This window comes from Marmota flaviventris, chromosome 7 (assembly GCF_047511675.1).
Source record: "Marmota flaviventris isolate mMarFla1 chromosome 7, mMarFla1.hap1, whole genome shotgun sequence".
NCBI classification, from domain to species: Eukaryota; Metazoa; Chordata; class Mammalia; order Rodentia; family Sciuridae; genus Marmota; species Marmota flaviventris.
The window spans coordinates 6,879,500-6,894,652 of NC_092504.1; the positions used below are offsets into that span (position 1 = coordinate 6,879,500).

Genomic DNA, 15,153 nt, shown 5'->3' on the forward strand with positions numbered 1-15,153 from the left:
GCTCACCCCAGGTTTCTCTGCCTGCAGAGGCAGCAGGGTCTTCCAGAACTGGGAGGCCAAAAGCACTCATCCCAATGGAACAGAGCCGGGACTGAATGTGGTTCAGAGGGGGGCAGACTCCATCGGTAGGAAATGTACCATGAATTAAGAGAAGAATATTTAGCCAATTCCAAACCGTAATGAACTCCCATTTTCACAGGTTCCCTGAGACCACACACAGATACTCCTGGGAATCACCCCCAGATGCCCAGGCCCTAGAACCCCACAGCTGTCTGTGGTTCAGCCCAAGTGTTCACTCTGAAGGCTCTAGTAGGGCCAGTGTTGTGTGTCTTGGGGATCACACAGTTTTAAGAGAGGGGCCCAATGAAGGCTATACAAAGTAGATGCCCTTTGAGTGCCAGGGCCACATGCACCCAGGGCCCTCTGCTTTAGAGCCCCAGTTCCGTCAGGGATTCCTGCAACTCAGCCAAGCACCAAGAGTCCAAATGGCAGAAGACTGATGTCTGCTCCTGAAATAGCCCCTTCACAGGCAGGGAGCAGAGACTAGCCCATTAACCAAGGAAAGTGAGGGCTAAAAATAGCGCTTCCCACAGGGAGGAGGACAGTGCAGACAGGGAGTGTTTGGGGGACTGTCATGGCCAGTCTGAAGGCTGGGTGATTTCACGGGCTGCCTGACCTGGCCGCCTCCTGAGCTGGACTCCTAGCCTGTGCCAGTCAACCAGAGGGCTCACAGAGCAATCTCACAGGTCAAGCCTTAGATACAGAGGCCACTGTACCTGCCCACTCCTTCATAGCCAAGACTCATGGATCCCTGGTGCAGGCTGTGTCAGTAAGTCCCCCAAGAACCCTCCCTTCCCTCCTACCTCCCTCACTGTACCTCCACCCCCATCATCTCCCTCTCATCACAGGAAACCAAAGTTTGAAGCAATTAGATAACTTATTAATAACCACCCAAGTCCACACCATGGGCAGGGACAGGGTGACCCTGGGCTCTAGGTGGCCTGGCTCCAATGTGTACATGCTAACTACCTGGTCAGCTCAGGTGTCCTTTCTGGGAACTCTCAATTCCCATCAGCTTAGGCTGTCACTGTATATAAGAATGCCCACCCCTACCTCTACATGACCTATGTCCCCCAGATCCTCCCAAACCAGCCCAGCGCATGCCTCCACAGTCCCAGGGCTGTCAGCGCTCCAACAACAGGTTTCCCCTTGAACATAAACGAAGGTTTCCTTCCTTCTGCCCAATTTCCCCTCTATACATGGCTTCTTCCTCAGTCGCCAGCTGTCTTCCCTGTAAAGTATCCAGAGGGCAGGACTGTGCCCTTCAACTGCCTCAGCGTGGGCTAAGAAGCCCAAAGGAGTACCCTGCCCCTTGCTGCCTACAGTTCCCCCTCACATGGGACAGGAAGCCCTGTTACAACTTTTCTCTGGGGATCAAGGACCCATTGAATGGACAACAGATTCACTCTGTCCCGGGGCCACTCCCTGCTGTCAGCAGGATCCTGGAGCTATGGGGGCCCAGAGGCTTGCTCAGAGCAGGCAGCCAGAAGCACTTAAGAATGGAAATGTCTGCTTTCTGTCCTGCCATGAGGAAGGACAGAGAAAAAAAAAACAAAAACAATAACCAAGAGGCTGACATGTTTAGAGCTCAGGCTGCCTGGTCTAGAAGATGGCACCTGCATCAGGAGCCACAACAGGCTCTGGCCTAGTTCATTCTCCTCCTCTCCTGGAGGTGGGAAAGTCCAGTTCAGAGTCTGCTGTGAGGGGTGAGTGCCATCCCGGGATGAGGGACAGAGTGCCACCAGCCTGGAAGACCAGGCCCCTCAGTGCACATCTGCTCCCCTTGGAATTGGCAGGGAGCTCCCAGTTCCAGGTCACATGGTCACTGCTACTCCAAGCAATCTACAGGATCAGAGACTTTACCATTCACCATCAACCCTGGGAACCAGGATGCGAAAGCAGCTGTGGAAGCTGTGGTCACCCCAGGGCAGCGAAATGCTCACCTTTCAGGAGGAAGCAGAGGGCAAGTGAGAGCCTGGTGGGTCTTGATCGCAAGTGCAAACATACACTTGTCCCTCTATAGAGGGACACACTTAGCATGAAAAAATCCCCATGGGGGAGCAAGGGAGACCACCCCCTTCTCCTTAGGCCACAGCCAGGTCCTCCATCCACAGAGTGTGAGTGCTGGAGAGGGAGCCCACTGGGCCCAAACCTCACCCCCTTCTCAGACCCAGTCTCTCCTGTGATCCTGGAGTGGGGGAACCACATGTTGCATCTAGAATGTGAGCAGGAAAGAACAAGGTGGTGTGGACCTGCTACAGGAGAAAAAAGGACAAGGCATATGGGGTCCACTCCAGGAAAAGGGTTTCACCACCACCCCCATCTTCAAATGCAGACAAAGCTGGGCCGTGATCCCAGGTCTGGAGGATGCAGGGGCATCTAAGGTGAGCCAGGACTCTAATTCAGAGGAGCCAGCAGTCTACACTCACCTTGGGCAAAGAGCTCTTGAACAGAAGGCAGTATGACCCCCAAACTTGGGCCTACCAGAAGGCGTGGCCCAACATGACCTCTATAGAGAAGGTTTCTCCTGCTCTCCTCTGAGCTATGCTTTCACTGCCACTGCAGCACAGCATCCCAGGGGTTTGCCAAAGCATACTAGGGGCTGAAATTCCAGACAACTCACTCTTCTCAAGGCAAAAGCTTGAACTGACCCTTGTACCCTTCCCCAGCCACATGCGATGGATCCCTTCCTGATCAGGTGCCTGGGAAACTTCCTATGGCGTTGTCAGCAATCTCTGCACTCCAGGCCCCCAGCTGCCCAGGTCTCTCGCCTTCACCAGCTGCGGGGCAGGGAGGGCTGTGTGGGAATGGATGGACGGCACACGACAGCACTGCCTGTGGGCTGCTCACTCTCAGCAGAAGGTTCCAGTAGGCAGTGGCCACTCAGTCTGCACAGCTGGGGATGAAGCGGGGCAGTCCTGATCCCTGGCAGTCATGAGGTTAGGAACTAAAGAGCTGGGGACAAAAGACTGCTCCTGTTTGGACTTCACTGTAAGAGGAGCTTAATGTCCTCTCTGGCGGCGGGGTGGGGACTCCACACATTTTAATTTTTAAAAACCTTTTACGAAAGAAAGGTGCAGTTTTACAAAAGAAAGGCTCAATTAATTCTTTAGAACTTCTATGTCACAAGCTTTGGAGAACACTGGAAAACCCACACATAAGCAGCAGCCCAGTAGGTGCTCGACCCATCAAGCCTCCCACAAACACCCTTACTGCCTCACATACGTCAATGCAATCCCTTCCTTAACCCATCTGTCTGCACACTTGCCCTTTAGTTTGGGGGGATAAATGGGCTTTCTGACCTCAACCTCACTCCCCATTAAGAGGAATGGGGCAGGAATGAGTACAGAGGACAAGCAGCCCACCACCAAGCCCCCACAACTGCAGCTTTACCCCTGCGCCTGTGCATACGTGGACCTGGGCCACATACACGCCAACAATTACATCTGGATTTCAAAAACATCAACACCTACCAGGCATTCTGGGCAGGTGTGGGGTCCCAGAGCATATTCCCTGTCCCTTCCACCTGAGCCCAGAAGAATACCATTAGACAAAGTCTAAACCACCACTGGTGAACATGTGGACATTCACAGGTCTCGAGTCTTCCCACAGTGTGGGCTGAAGGGGAGGGTCACCATCACCTGGGGAGCCCAGAGACACCTAGTCTAAAGGTCACAGCCAGCCTCTCAGTGTCTCCAATCCTTGGTGCACAGCCCTATCCCACTGCTCCGAGGTCCTCAGACAGGACCTGTGGGCTTGGGCTCCAGGAAGGACTTTCTAAGCAGTAGTACCCATCCTGGGGACAGTGCCAGTTGACAAACTCTTCCTGCATACCCGGACTGGTGCTGTGGATAAATACTGTGTGCTGAGGTTAGAAAGGAAGACAAAAGACTCTAGCCCAGCCCCCAAACACACACAAAGGTCACAGGGTGCAGGGCACAGGCTCAGCCACTCCGGGACCCTGGTTCCATTATGCATCCTTTGGTTGCTCTGGCAAAGGAAAGGAGCCCTTGCAGGGTAGGACAAGAAGCCCCACCCACAAACAGCCAGCCCAGATCAAAGCCAAACAGAACTTAGTGGGGGACCTGGAAAGTGGGGCAGACTCTGGCTGGCACAGAACCTCTTACTCTCTTCCTTCCACCCTTGGATTTGGGTCTGGGTGTTTGGCTGGCTCAGCATCACTCACCCTATAATTCACAGGACCACTACCCCAGTTAAGAAACACTGACCTTGAGCTGCAGCCTTCAACAAAGTTCCCAAAATAGCTACGTCTCTACTACCTACCAATTAGACAGTAGCCACAGGAGACAGGATCTGAGAACTAGAGGGTGTTCAGAAGGAACCCAGGAGCCACATACTCAGCTAGACACAGAGGCCTCACTTGGTTTCCCAAACAGACTGCCAGCCACCCGAACCTGTTCAGGCTGAGGCTCCAGGATCAAAACGAGGCTGGTTTCACTACAAATGAAAAACCCTTGGACAGCCCATCTGTACCCGAAACCAGGATGTCTCAGGAAATTCTACCCACTGCAAGTCTTGCCCTTGCCCTTTCCTGTGACACTACTGCTAGTTATCATTCATTACGTCAGGTCATTAAATGAACAGTTCTTAGGGAACCACATTAAGGACATTATCTTGTTACATTGCTCCTGAGGCATGGACACTGGAACCACTGAGGTTCCTCAAAGACAATGAGTCCCAAGACCCCTCAGCCTGATCCCCTCGAGGGACAAATAGTCTGACAACATGCTCATTCTTGTAGTTAAAGATGGCTGCATCCTTGACTATCACCAGCACTAGCACCGGCTACTTTTTCCATGGTGTATGCACAAGACTTGCCAGGAAAGGTATAGGACTGCAGGGTCACACCAAGCCCAGCTGCTGTACCCTCCCCTACTGGGTGTTCGACTCCTATTCTTGGCCTCTAGGCAGCTATTCATAGTTCAAATTCATGACTACTGTCCTCATATGTCTATGGCCATGTTCCTGTCTCACAATGGAAAGCATGAGGCTAAGCAAGGCCTGCTGGGACATGTGCAGAGTGGGGACCCTGAGATCCACCATATATACCCAAGACTGCCACGTTCTACCAGCGTGCTTGGGGCATGTTCCTTTCAGAGACTTCTGTTTCTTCTAATCATCTGCCACTCTGTAGGCATGTCTCTGATCTCATCGCCCCTACAGGGGAGGCACCAGAAAGACCAATCTAGATGTCCTGGAATTCATTTCCTCTGTGCCTCAGCAACTCTGAGGTTGACACAGACAAACAGCAGGCTCCAAGTGCCCTGGGCCCCCTTTTCTGACAGAGTTTTCCAGCTCAGGACACTCATCTGGTTACAGGCTCAGGACACCCCAGCCCTCACCTCAGATACATGTACATCATCCAGAAATGAGGCCCCTCCCTGCTGGAACCTCAGTGCCAGCCTAGGACAGGGGGAAAGTTGGGCTCTCTACCTCTGCATAATGCTTCCCGTGCTGAACTCCACTTTCTGCCTGCACATCACGGCGGCAACATGCATACTCTGACCTCCCAAATCAGCATCTAAACAGGTTTGAACTCCACCACGCTTCCATACAACCCATAAAGCTCACCCCAAAGCCCCAAGGAATCCACTTACACCAATTGTAAACTTGAACTTGAACGGGGGTCCCTCAAAGAATGCAGCACAGTTGTCATCACTCCCTGTCACCAGCCTGTATGGCCTGCTCTGCTTGATGTCCACGCTGTTGATAACTTTGTTGTGTCCTGTGATCTCACCCACGGAAGAGCCACTGTCCCACAGGAAGACTGCGCCAAACCTTTATTCAACAAGAGGAGTCAAGGAGAAAAAAAATCAATCCTGGAAGGAGGAGGAGAAATGCAACAGCTAAGCTGTCTGTGCACTAAGGCTGGGGGTGGACGTTGGTACTCTAGCTTGGGCTGCTAACAGGATATCTTTGACAGGCTGTGACTCTGGCTACACAGATATCTATCAAAAGAATCCAAGAATAAGCAGGAACAACTCTAATGCTTTTGGGAAGGGACTAGGTATCCATGGCCCAGTGCCAGTGCCTCCTATATGGAAGGCACCCACCCCAGGAAGCTGCCACTGGGGATACCAATTACCACAGATGCCCTGCTGGAAAGAAGATGCCTTGTTCTCAGCTGGCATTCAATGAAAATGTTCTGTGTTAGTTACTATTTGTTACTAAATAAGAAATGGAGCTGTTAAAACCAACAGGGAGGACTTGAAAAGCCCCAGAATTAATACCTGCAAGAACAAGTATTACAAAGAGCCTCTGAGAAAGATAAATAAAGTCACAAGGTTGTCAAATTCAAGTGCTTGAGGGCAGCTGCTGTGGGAACCCTTACCACTGGAACCTGTGCTCAGCACTGCCCCTGCTGGTCACCAGCCCCATGACCAGGATGGTATCCCCTCTTCACCACTCAGGGAACCCCAGTGATGTGCCCAGTAGAGACACAAGGGTGTGTCTTCAAGGGTCATGTGTGAGCTCTTGGGAAGATGCTGATAATAGGTGCATCTCTTTCACCTATCCCACTCTTGCTGCCTGGAATGTGGGCTTGACAGCTGGAGTTCCAGAAGGCAAAGGGCTAAGGATGTCAGAGAGGGAAGAGAAAAGGGGCCTACGCCTTGACGAGAGCCCCAATGTGATGCAAGTCTCCCTGGCAGACCAGCCATGCATCTGGGCAAAAGGTCAGAGGGCTGATGCTGTCAGGAATCAGCCACACGGGCGGAGCAGGCACAGCCCTCACTGCAGCCCCTCCCCTTGGGACAAGCTGTGGTAGGGGCCACGGGAATGGAGGGATTGAGGTGAGCAACTCACTTCTCCCTTCCTTCCCCGACCACGGCGATCCTCTTACTGTCTTCAGTCCAAGCAATGTCCTTGATCTTCCCGGCAAAAGGCTGGTACTCATACTTGAGGAGGTGTTCCTTCTGTGTGGTATCCCAGATCCTCAATTTCCCAGAGACATCTAGGGACACAGATGAGCAGGGTGAGCCAACCCTCCTTCAGCAGCAGCTCTGGTTTCTCCAGCCTAGTTCTAGAAGCTGTGTGTGCCTGGCCTAGGCACCTAGCCAGTCCTAAGTCAAGCCATCACTTGCAAAGGGCTGTCACGTGGGGTCTCTGCATTTCGCTTGGACACCATACCCTGTTTAGGTATCAGAAAAGCCCAGGGACACACAGTAGCAAAACCTGAATATGCTTTGAAACAGTTCTGCTTTACGAATGAGGGCATCCAAATGGTGCTCAGGCCTCAGACCACCAAGTGCACTCAGAACAGGACTCCACTCTGGAACAGCACCACTGCACCTCTCCAGTGTGCTCTGCCAGGGAGACGGCAGCCCCACTTATCACACACGCACATGAACCATCCCATTCCTAGGATCTGGGGCAGAGAAAGATGCTCTCACGAGATGGCCACGGCAGAAGCTATGAATGAATGGGAGCTGTGTTCAGAATGTGGAGCCAGTTCTGCCGTCAGCGCAGCACCAGCAGTGGACACATGAAAGGAGTACACCCCCACAACCACGATCCTACCAGTAAGCAAAAGTCCCAACACACGCTTTCCAAATCAGCAAGCAGTGTTGGCTGCAGGAAGAAATAATAGCACTTCACACTAAATTTTTCTCGTGCTACTGGGTATTGAACTCAAGGGTGATCTACCACTGAGCTTCATTCCCAGCTTTTATTTTTATTTTAAGAGAGGGTCTTAAGCTGCCAAGGCTGACCTTGCACTTGCAATGGATCTTTCTGCCTAAGGCTCCCAAGTAGCTGGGATTATAGACATGCTCCACTATGTCTGGCTATTCTGTTAAGGCCTTAGAACCTATGCCTCTTCCTTCAAGCAGGTAGGCACAGCTTCTCCGGGGGACTCGCCTGGACAAACTCAGCAGCAGGTTCCAGTAAAAAGCGCTTCCGTTTCTTTCTCCCACACTAAGGGAGGGCAGAGCAGAGGCAGTGTAGGGCAACTATCATGCGCCTGGTCTTGGGAGCCAGTGCTGGATCCAAATTCAACCTCGGCTAAGTGTGAGCTCTGTGGGCCTCAAACAAGTCATGAGGGCTCTTTGTGGTCCTACCTACTACAGGAAAAAGAATACTGTCATCACTTAGGGATGCTGAAACTAACATGTGAAGTCCTAGTCCCCAGTGAGTACATGCTATGAGTTTACTCTAGCTTTGCAGAAAGACCCTTCCCCATGTGCAAACAGAGCCAGCGCCTAGACCCAGCAGGGCAGTGAGATCTGCAGATGCATGGGGGAACACATGAGAGGGGGCCTCTGTCACCTCTAGATGAGGTTCAGGAAGAAAGGCTGGCATGCTGCCAAGGGGTGTTCCAGAGACAACTGACCTGCTTAGTTAAGTCCCCCTGCTAATAAACAGGCTGGGGGTGGTCAGGGATGTAGGGGTGGAGCCAGCAGAACTGGCAGCACTGGAGAGGACAAGCCTGCACAACCTTACACATACATACCTTCACCCACGCTTACCACAGCCACATGTTCTGCTGTGCTTGGGCACATTCAGGGGCTATGCTGCCCCACAGGGAAGACAATGCTCAACAGGACAGGGCAGAGGGTGTCCCAGCGCGTCACAGGACAGGGCCCAGCTTTTCCACCTCCCAGGCTCACAGACCTGCTGCTGATCCTCCTGCTAGCTGCAGCTCCATTCCCTGACTGGCATCCTCCCCCATCAGACGATTGGCCTCACACATTAACTAGGCCTTGCCTGTTTATTTCGTTCTTTCCAGAAGCAGCTGGGGCAGTGACAGGGAGCCTGGGGATCAGGCACCGAGGCCTGAATCTGATGGGCCTAGGCCCACAGCAGTGGCCAAACCCTGACCCACACAGGCCAAGTATCTGCCCTGCAGAGGGCCCTGGAGGGAAAGCACAGTGAAAGAGGCATACCTGCAATGGTCTATCGGCTGAGATAAGACCAGGCAGAGAAATTACAGAGTGTAGGGAATAGTGGTGTCAGGGAAGAGCTCCTTCCCCAGCAGGCTATGGTCCATACCTGGACAAGGAGCTAGCTGAGGGAAATAGCTGTCATTTTCCCCTGGCACTGGGGTTAGAACCCAGGCATATTCTATGTCAAAGCTAGATCTCCATCCCCTTTACCAAAAAAAAAAAAAAAAAAAAAATTTGAGATGGTCTCACTAAGTTTGCCTGGGCAGTCCTGAAAACCCGCACTCCTCTTGCCTTGTCTCCCGAGTAACTGGGATTATAGGTATGTGTCACCATTTCCAGCAAGGAACAGATGTGTTTGGTGTGTCTGCATTATCCCTACACTCCACAAGTGCCACTGTACACTCAGCAAATACCATGGGGTGGAGCAGAGGGAGCACGCAGCAGTGGGCAGGGCCAGCTTTCCAGTCCCTAAGGAGATCTCAGCAACTCTTCATCTCTGGGCAGTCAGCTCTTCCTCTAGAAAGCCTTCCCTGGGCATAGGGCGAAACCAGGTATCTTGCCTTGAGGCCTCTGCTGCACTCCAAGGGCTATCTGGGCATCACTGCCCAGATGCCAAGGGGCCTGCATGAAATGGCAGACCAACATCAAAGCTACCCCTGAGGAAGTTGCTGAAAAGAGAATGGAGGCTGCCCCGGAAATGATCCTGCACTCCAAGGATTACAACATGGGAGTGTGAACTCCCAGAGCTCAAGTCTTATTCAGTGATGGTAGAAGTCTTCCAGAAGGTTCTATTCTCCAGCAGCTGTTGACTAACAGCATCTTCTGGCCCCAGAGGGCTGGGGCTTTCCGGGAGTAAGCCGTGGCTTCCCAAGGTACTGGGACTCTAATGCCACACCAGGCACCAGTCTCCACTCACAAGCCAGAGTCTTTCCAAGCCTCCACACTCCAAACCCTCATCCACACTATTTTTAGCCCAGGGCCCTCATCTCTGCAGCAAATGTTCCACTGTAACCCTTAACAGTCACTTTGCTCTACTAAAAGAAATGGATTAGAAATACAAAAATATAATCTCTACCCCCAAACCTTGACTCCTCCATCATGTCTGGATACTTAAAAAAAAAAAAAAAAATATTACAACCCACTTTTAAGAGGAGAACCTCAAGCTGGGGGTCACTCATTTATGTAGGCCATCTTTTATGCCAGGCTGCTGCACAGCTCTGCATTAGATCTGAAGGCCACAGACTTCTGTCCTGTTGAATGGCCCCTGGGGATGGAGAGGCCAGGCCTGAGATGACAGGCTCTCTGCTGGGGCTGACAGCGTGGGAGCTGTGCCAAGCTGGGCGGACACCTTCACCAGCCACTTTTCTCTCCTGAGAAAACTTCTCAGAGCACCTGATATTGGACACAATTTAAAAAGGCACCAGGGCCAAATTTTGGGGCTTAAATGAAGACATTTTGCTGGCAAGCAAGGCCACAACCAGGTGGGGGTGGGTATTGGGCTAAAATAAACTATAGGATTAGAGTAAATTTTAAGATGCAGTCAGAGTAGACCTAAACATAAAAACTATTAAGTGCCTACTCTATCCCAGACTTCTGGCCCAGCCCTTCTTTGTGACCACAGCAGGCTGTCAGCAACCATTAGCACACAGATCATCCTGCTTCAGAACAGGATGAACAGAAACCCCTTCTCTAAAGCATGCCCTTGCTTCAGTGATGAATAAAATGGTCACCCTGGTGTCAGGTACCCACTCATGTAAGACCTGGGCTAGGTACCAAGGCACATGTTGCTTCTTTGGATCCTCCCGCCCTTTAAGGAGGCACTCAGTGCCCCAGCTTAAAGAACAGAAAACCAAGGACCAGGAAGCCAAGCTGAATAACTGCCTGCAGAAGTAATAAGGGGAGGCCTCAACCCTGCAGGCCACCATGACCCACATAAAGAGCTGCTGGAAGTGGTCACATGTCACCATGCACAGTGTTGAGGGTGGTGCAGACAAAATGGCTATAGCACCTGAAAATCCTGGTCCTCACTCTCCTGGTTGGGTAATTCAGAATTCTCTCCCAACTGTCACTTTCCAGCAATGCTGATGAAGCCCACATCAGCTCATTCACATAGCCCTCCCTGGGGCTGAACACAGGCCACAGGTATTTGTTGAGTGTATGAATGAATGAGCAAATTAATGAGATACAGAATGTGCCCTCTACCTTCTGTGCCTCCCTTTCTCATCTGTAAAGGGCCAAACTCTACCTCAAAGAGTTTGACCAGGTAAATGAGTAAAACTCCTAAAAAATGCAAAGATCCTCATACCCCCTTCCTTTGGACCAGCCCCCTACTGAGCCATACAGAAAGCCAGGCTGGAAAGGGCAAAGGCCAGAACTTGCTCTGAGGCCAGCTGGGAAAGGAGCAATGGATAAGGATGACACAAAACACAGCTACAAAACACAAACCACACACTCACACCCCCTAGCACCAACATATCATGATGTAACGACCAACAGAGGCCTGGGGACAATCACACAGAAATGTTTCTGCTGATCTCAAAATTGGAACCTACTGAAACATTGCAAAATACAACATGTACTTTCTTGAACAAAGATTAGGTCTGAAATGGAGCATTTTGGAGGCACAGATGTTCTTGTTGGTTCCAACTAAAACTAATCACCTTGGTTCTCTCACTTCTTAACTAAAATCTGCACCCCCCCTTCAAGCTGGGAGCAGGACTGGTTCTGAGCCCCACCACAAGCATCCAGGAACCATGCTCATTCAGGTACCTCCAGAGGCGATGTAGAAGCCACTGGGTGCGTACTTAGCCACCACAACCTGGTGGGCGTGCTCTGTGTAGATGTCCGCAACAGCTGGGTTCTGTGGGGAAAAGAGCACAGAGTCAGTGGAAGGAACAGAGGCCAACAGCTCCCTGCCCTCCAAATTCACCTAAGAACACCTGTAAGAGTAACAGAGGGGAAATCCTGGAGTACTCCCATCTGCCCGCCCACCTTTCTTGAGTTTAGGTGAATCTTTTTTCGTCTGCTTTTGTGTAATTTCCACAACACATAAATATACTTGTGGAGCGTGCATTTGTATCGAGTTTGATTAAAAAAGAATCCTGAAACTAGCTTCTTCCTGTTTGTGGGGAGCTGTGAGCAGATGCAGCATTTGGCTATGCTCATTCAGGTACCTCCAGAGGCGATGTAGAAGCCACTGGGTGCGTACTCTTCCTGAAGTCGCCACTGCCAGGGAGTACCCATCCTACCCAGGTCACCCCTGTGTCTGGTGTCATCTGGGGCAGCTCCTGGCTCTGAGCTTGGAGCCGTATGTCAGAACCCTTGGCTTGGGAAGACATGCTGATTCCCCACGTTCCCGTGCTTCTTTGAGGCACTACCAAAGGCTGGCTGGACTTTGTGGCAAGGATGGGGCCAGTACTAGGGACTAGGAGCATCTTCAATATTCAGCAACAAGCTGTGAACAAGTGGTTGCCTGTCCTGCATCTCTCTACACCCACAATGGCTGCTCTCAGGTTCCAGTGGCGCTTGCTTCAGGGAGGGAGCAGAGAGGTAGCTTTCTAGAGTCTCTGGCTCCTGATGTCAGCTCTCTGTATACCAGAATTCCTTGGAAAAGAGGCAGCTTCCTACCCCAGAAGACACAGCAAGTCCACAGGGGAGGAAACAGGATGCCACAGTCCCCTCCCTTCTCCCTTTTACCCAACAACTTCCCCCAAAGACTGAGATGGCCCTAACCTACAGCCCAACCAACACTTGGCACCTTCTGCCATGCTCATATGACTTCTGCCTCTCTGAGCACTGTTCCCTTGCCAGCCACATGGCACTTTGCATCCACTATCCCAATTTAAGCAGCATCTTCTCAAGGAAGCTCCCAAGGTGGCCCCTCCTGGTTCTTCCATGCCTCCAAGGCATTAGCACATTCCTGAGACATTTATCTCTTTACCTCATGGCTTTTAGCAAGTAACATGTGCTCAGTTAGGGAGCAGCAGTTGGCTATGTCCGACTTTTGGGGAGGAAAAAAGTTCACGTTAAGACTTAACAGCATTATTTGGTATATGTGATTCATAACTTAATCCACTTTGAAATAAACATTTGCGAGTGAAATATAGATATCGAGTATCCAAAGAAGTCATTATGAATGGCAAATAAGCATACTAACAGGGGCTCAATGTCATTAGTCTTGGGAAATCAAAACCAAAACTACACCAGTACACACCCGCTAATATCAGTAAAATTTAAAAGACCAACATCACTGCATGCTGGCAAGGATGAAGGGGTGAGGGGATGTTCAGACAATGCTGTGGAAACACAAAATCTTAGTTGCAAATGATTCAGCTGCATAGGTTGTTCACACACACCCTACACCCAAACAATAGCCCCGCTCTCGGGGTATCTCCACAAGGAATGAAAGCCATATCTGCAGAAAGACTAAGACAGAAAGCAGACAATCAAGGCAGAATGATTGCTGGGAGCCAAGAGGGTTTTTCTTCCCAACTGTGGCCAGTCATGAGACTAGATAAGACTCCTCAGGACTCAAGCTGTTCACTTTGTCTATATCACATCCTCATGGAGGCCAAGATGCCCAGTGTCCACCTTCCATCTGCCTAACCCAACCCCACCTGCTCAGACTGGTCCTCTGACATCAAGTTCCCTCACAGAGCATGTGGCTGACTCCAAGACACTAGCTCAGTGTCCATTCCAGCTGACCGAGGGCCCTGCACTCACAGAGGGAACTCACCAGACTCTACAGATGACCAAGCCAATCCCGAGGGCAGTGACCTCCTCCCTAGGCTGCACTACCCTCCAAGGGTGGGGTCCCCTCAGAAAGGAAGGGCATCCAGGAATGGAAGATGACTAGGCAGGGGCCACTGGAGGAAGTCCTACCCCTGAAATTCCATCCCCTAAATGGCCAAGGCGTTTGCAGACATGGTGTGTGGAGCCCCACAGGGCACAGAATCCCGCGCGGCCAGATGAATCACTCACTCACTCTCGTTTGTATTCCACATACAACTGGGTCAGCTATGGGGTGAGAGACTCCAAATTACAGATAATGACTTACATCTGAGTCATCCAGCCTCCTCCCACCCTCCTCAGCTCACAGTGGGAGGCCGTTACTATGCCAGGAAGGTGGCACACTTCCCCTGCCCCCAGTGTGTCACTCTGGGTGTGAGGCCCAATCCAAACTCGCTGACAGCCCGTGTCCTTGCCCTGCAGATGCCCTCCCCAACCCCCCACCCCACCCCAGGGTCTCCTGTTGTCCTGAAGAACAGAATTCAGGTGAGCAGCCCATGTGTGGAGGAGTCCTGGAGTGAAAAGGTGAGTTGGGAGGAAAGGAGACCCACTGTGGGTATGTCTCACCGGGGCTGGGATACGACCCACCTCCCAGGTCCCTCTCCAGCGCCCCTATAGGCTGAATGGGCTCAAGCAATTCCAAGACTCAGGATTACAGGCAGAAAGCAGGGAGCCCAGGCATAAGAGGCCCAGTGGACCTCGACCAAGGGACTGCCCAGTCTCCATTAGCTCCCAAGCATTTCCTTTTCCCACCCATTCCCAATTCAGTTTTCCTGTCCCTCTTGAGAACACGTGACAATGGCTTTCTAGCCATTCCCTCTACTTCCCTCAGTCTGTCTTTTGACACCGCTAATACTCCTCCCACCCCCCTCACATGGATGTCCTGTCTGTACTGCAGTCCTCTCTTCCCTGGGAATCCTGTCAAACAGGAGAAGCTGGAAAGACTCCCCCTATACCTTCAGTCTGTCCTGCAAACAAGCACACAGCTGTGCACAACTCAGCCATGCTCTACCCAAGGGAGCACCCAGCCTAGCCACCCCTGCAGCTCCCAAGGTTCTCTTGCCTCGGGTGTTCTTAGTCTCAAGCAGTGAGAAATAGATGGGGGGGGGGGTGGCCAGGTCAGGGGTAGGGGTAACCAACAGGCCAGCTGTGATGGCCCAGGGCCCCACAGCTTGGCTCGCTCAATTCCTAGCTCGCAGTGACACTAACAGAACACGGTGCAATGTTGGACAGGCCTCCCAACCAAAATGTTGAAACAGGCAGACAAGCACTACAAATGGGGCCTCTGTGCACTTCAGTTGCTGAGGGCACCAGGGAGCCTACAGTGGAAACCTTGGGCTTCTAGCACTGCCAACCTGGGCAACAAGAACACACACTTCCAGGCCTGAGAGCAGATCCTGCT

General features: G+C 51.7%; 1 protein-coding gene across 1 annotated transcript in view; it reads right to left on the bottom strand.

The window, feature by feature from the left end:
* Positions 1 to 15,153, bottom strand: part of Wdr1 (WD repeat domain 1) — a 40,562-nt gene that overhangs the window by 18,658 nt on the left and 6,751 nt on the right. Inside the window, exons 3-5 of the mRNA XM_071614144.1 lie at positions 11,733 to 11,823; positions 6,886 to 7,033; positions 5,679 to 5,859 (exon numbers count right to left, since the gene is read on the bottom strand). Of these exons, the coding sequence (XP_071470245.1) occupies positions 5,679 to 5,859; positions 6,886 to 7,033; positions 11,733 to 11,823 (420 nt within the window). The remainder of the gene's footprint in view (positions 1 to 5,678; positions 5,860 to 6,885; positions 7,034 to 11,732; positions 11,824 to 15,153) is intronic.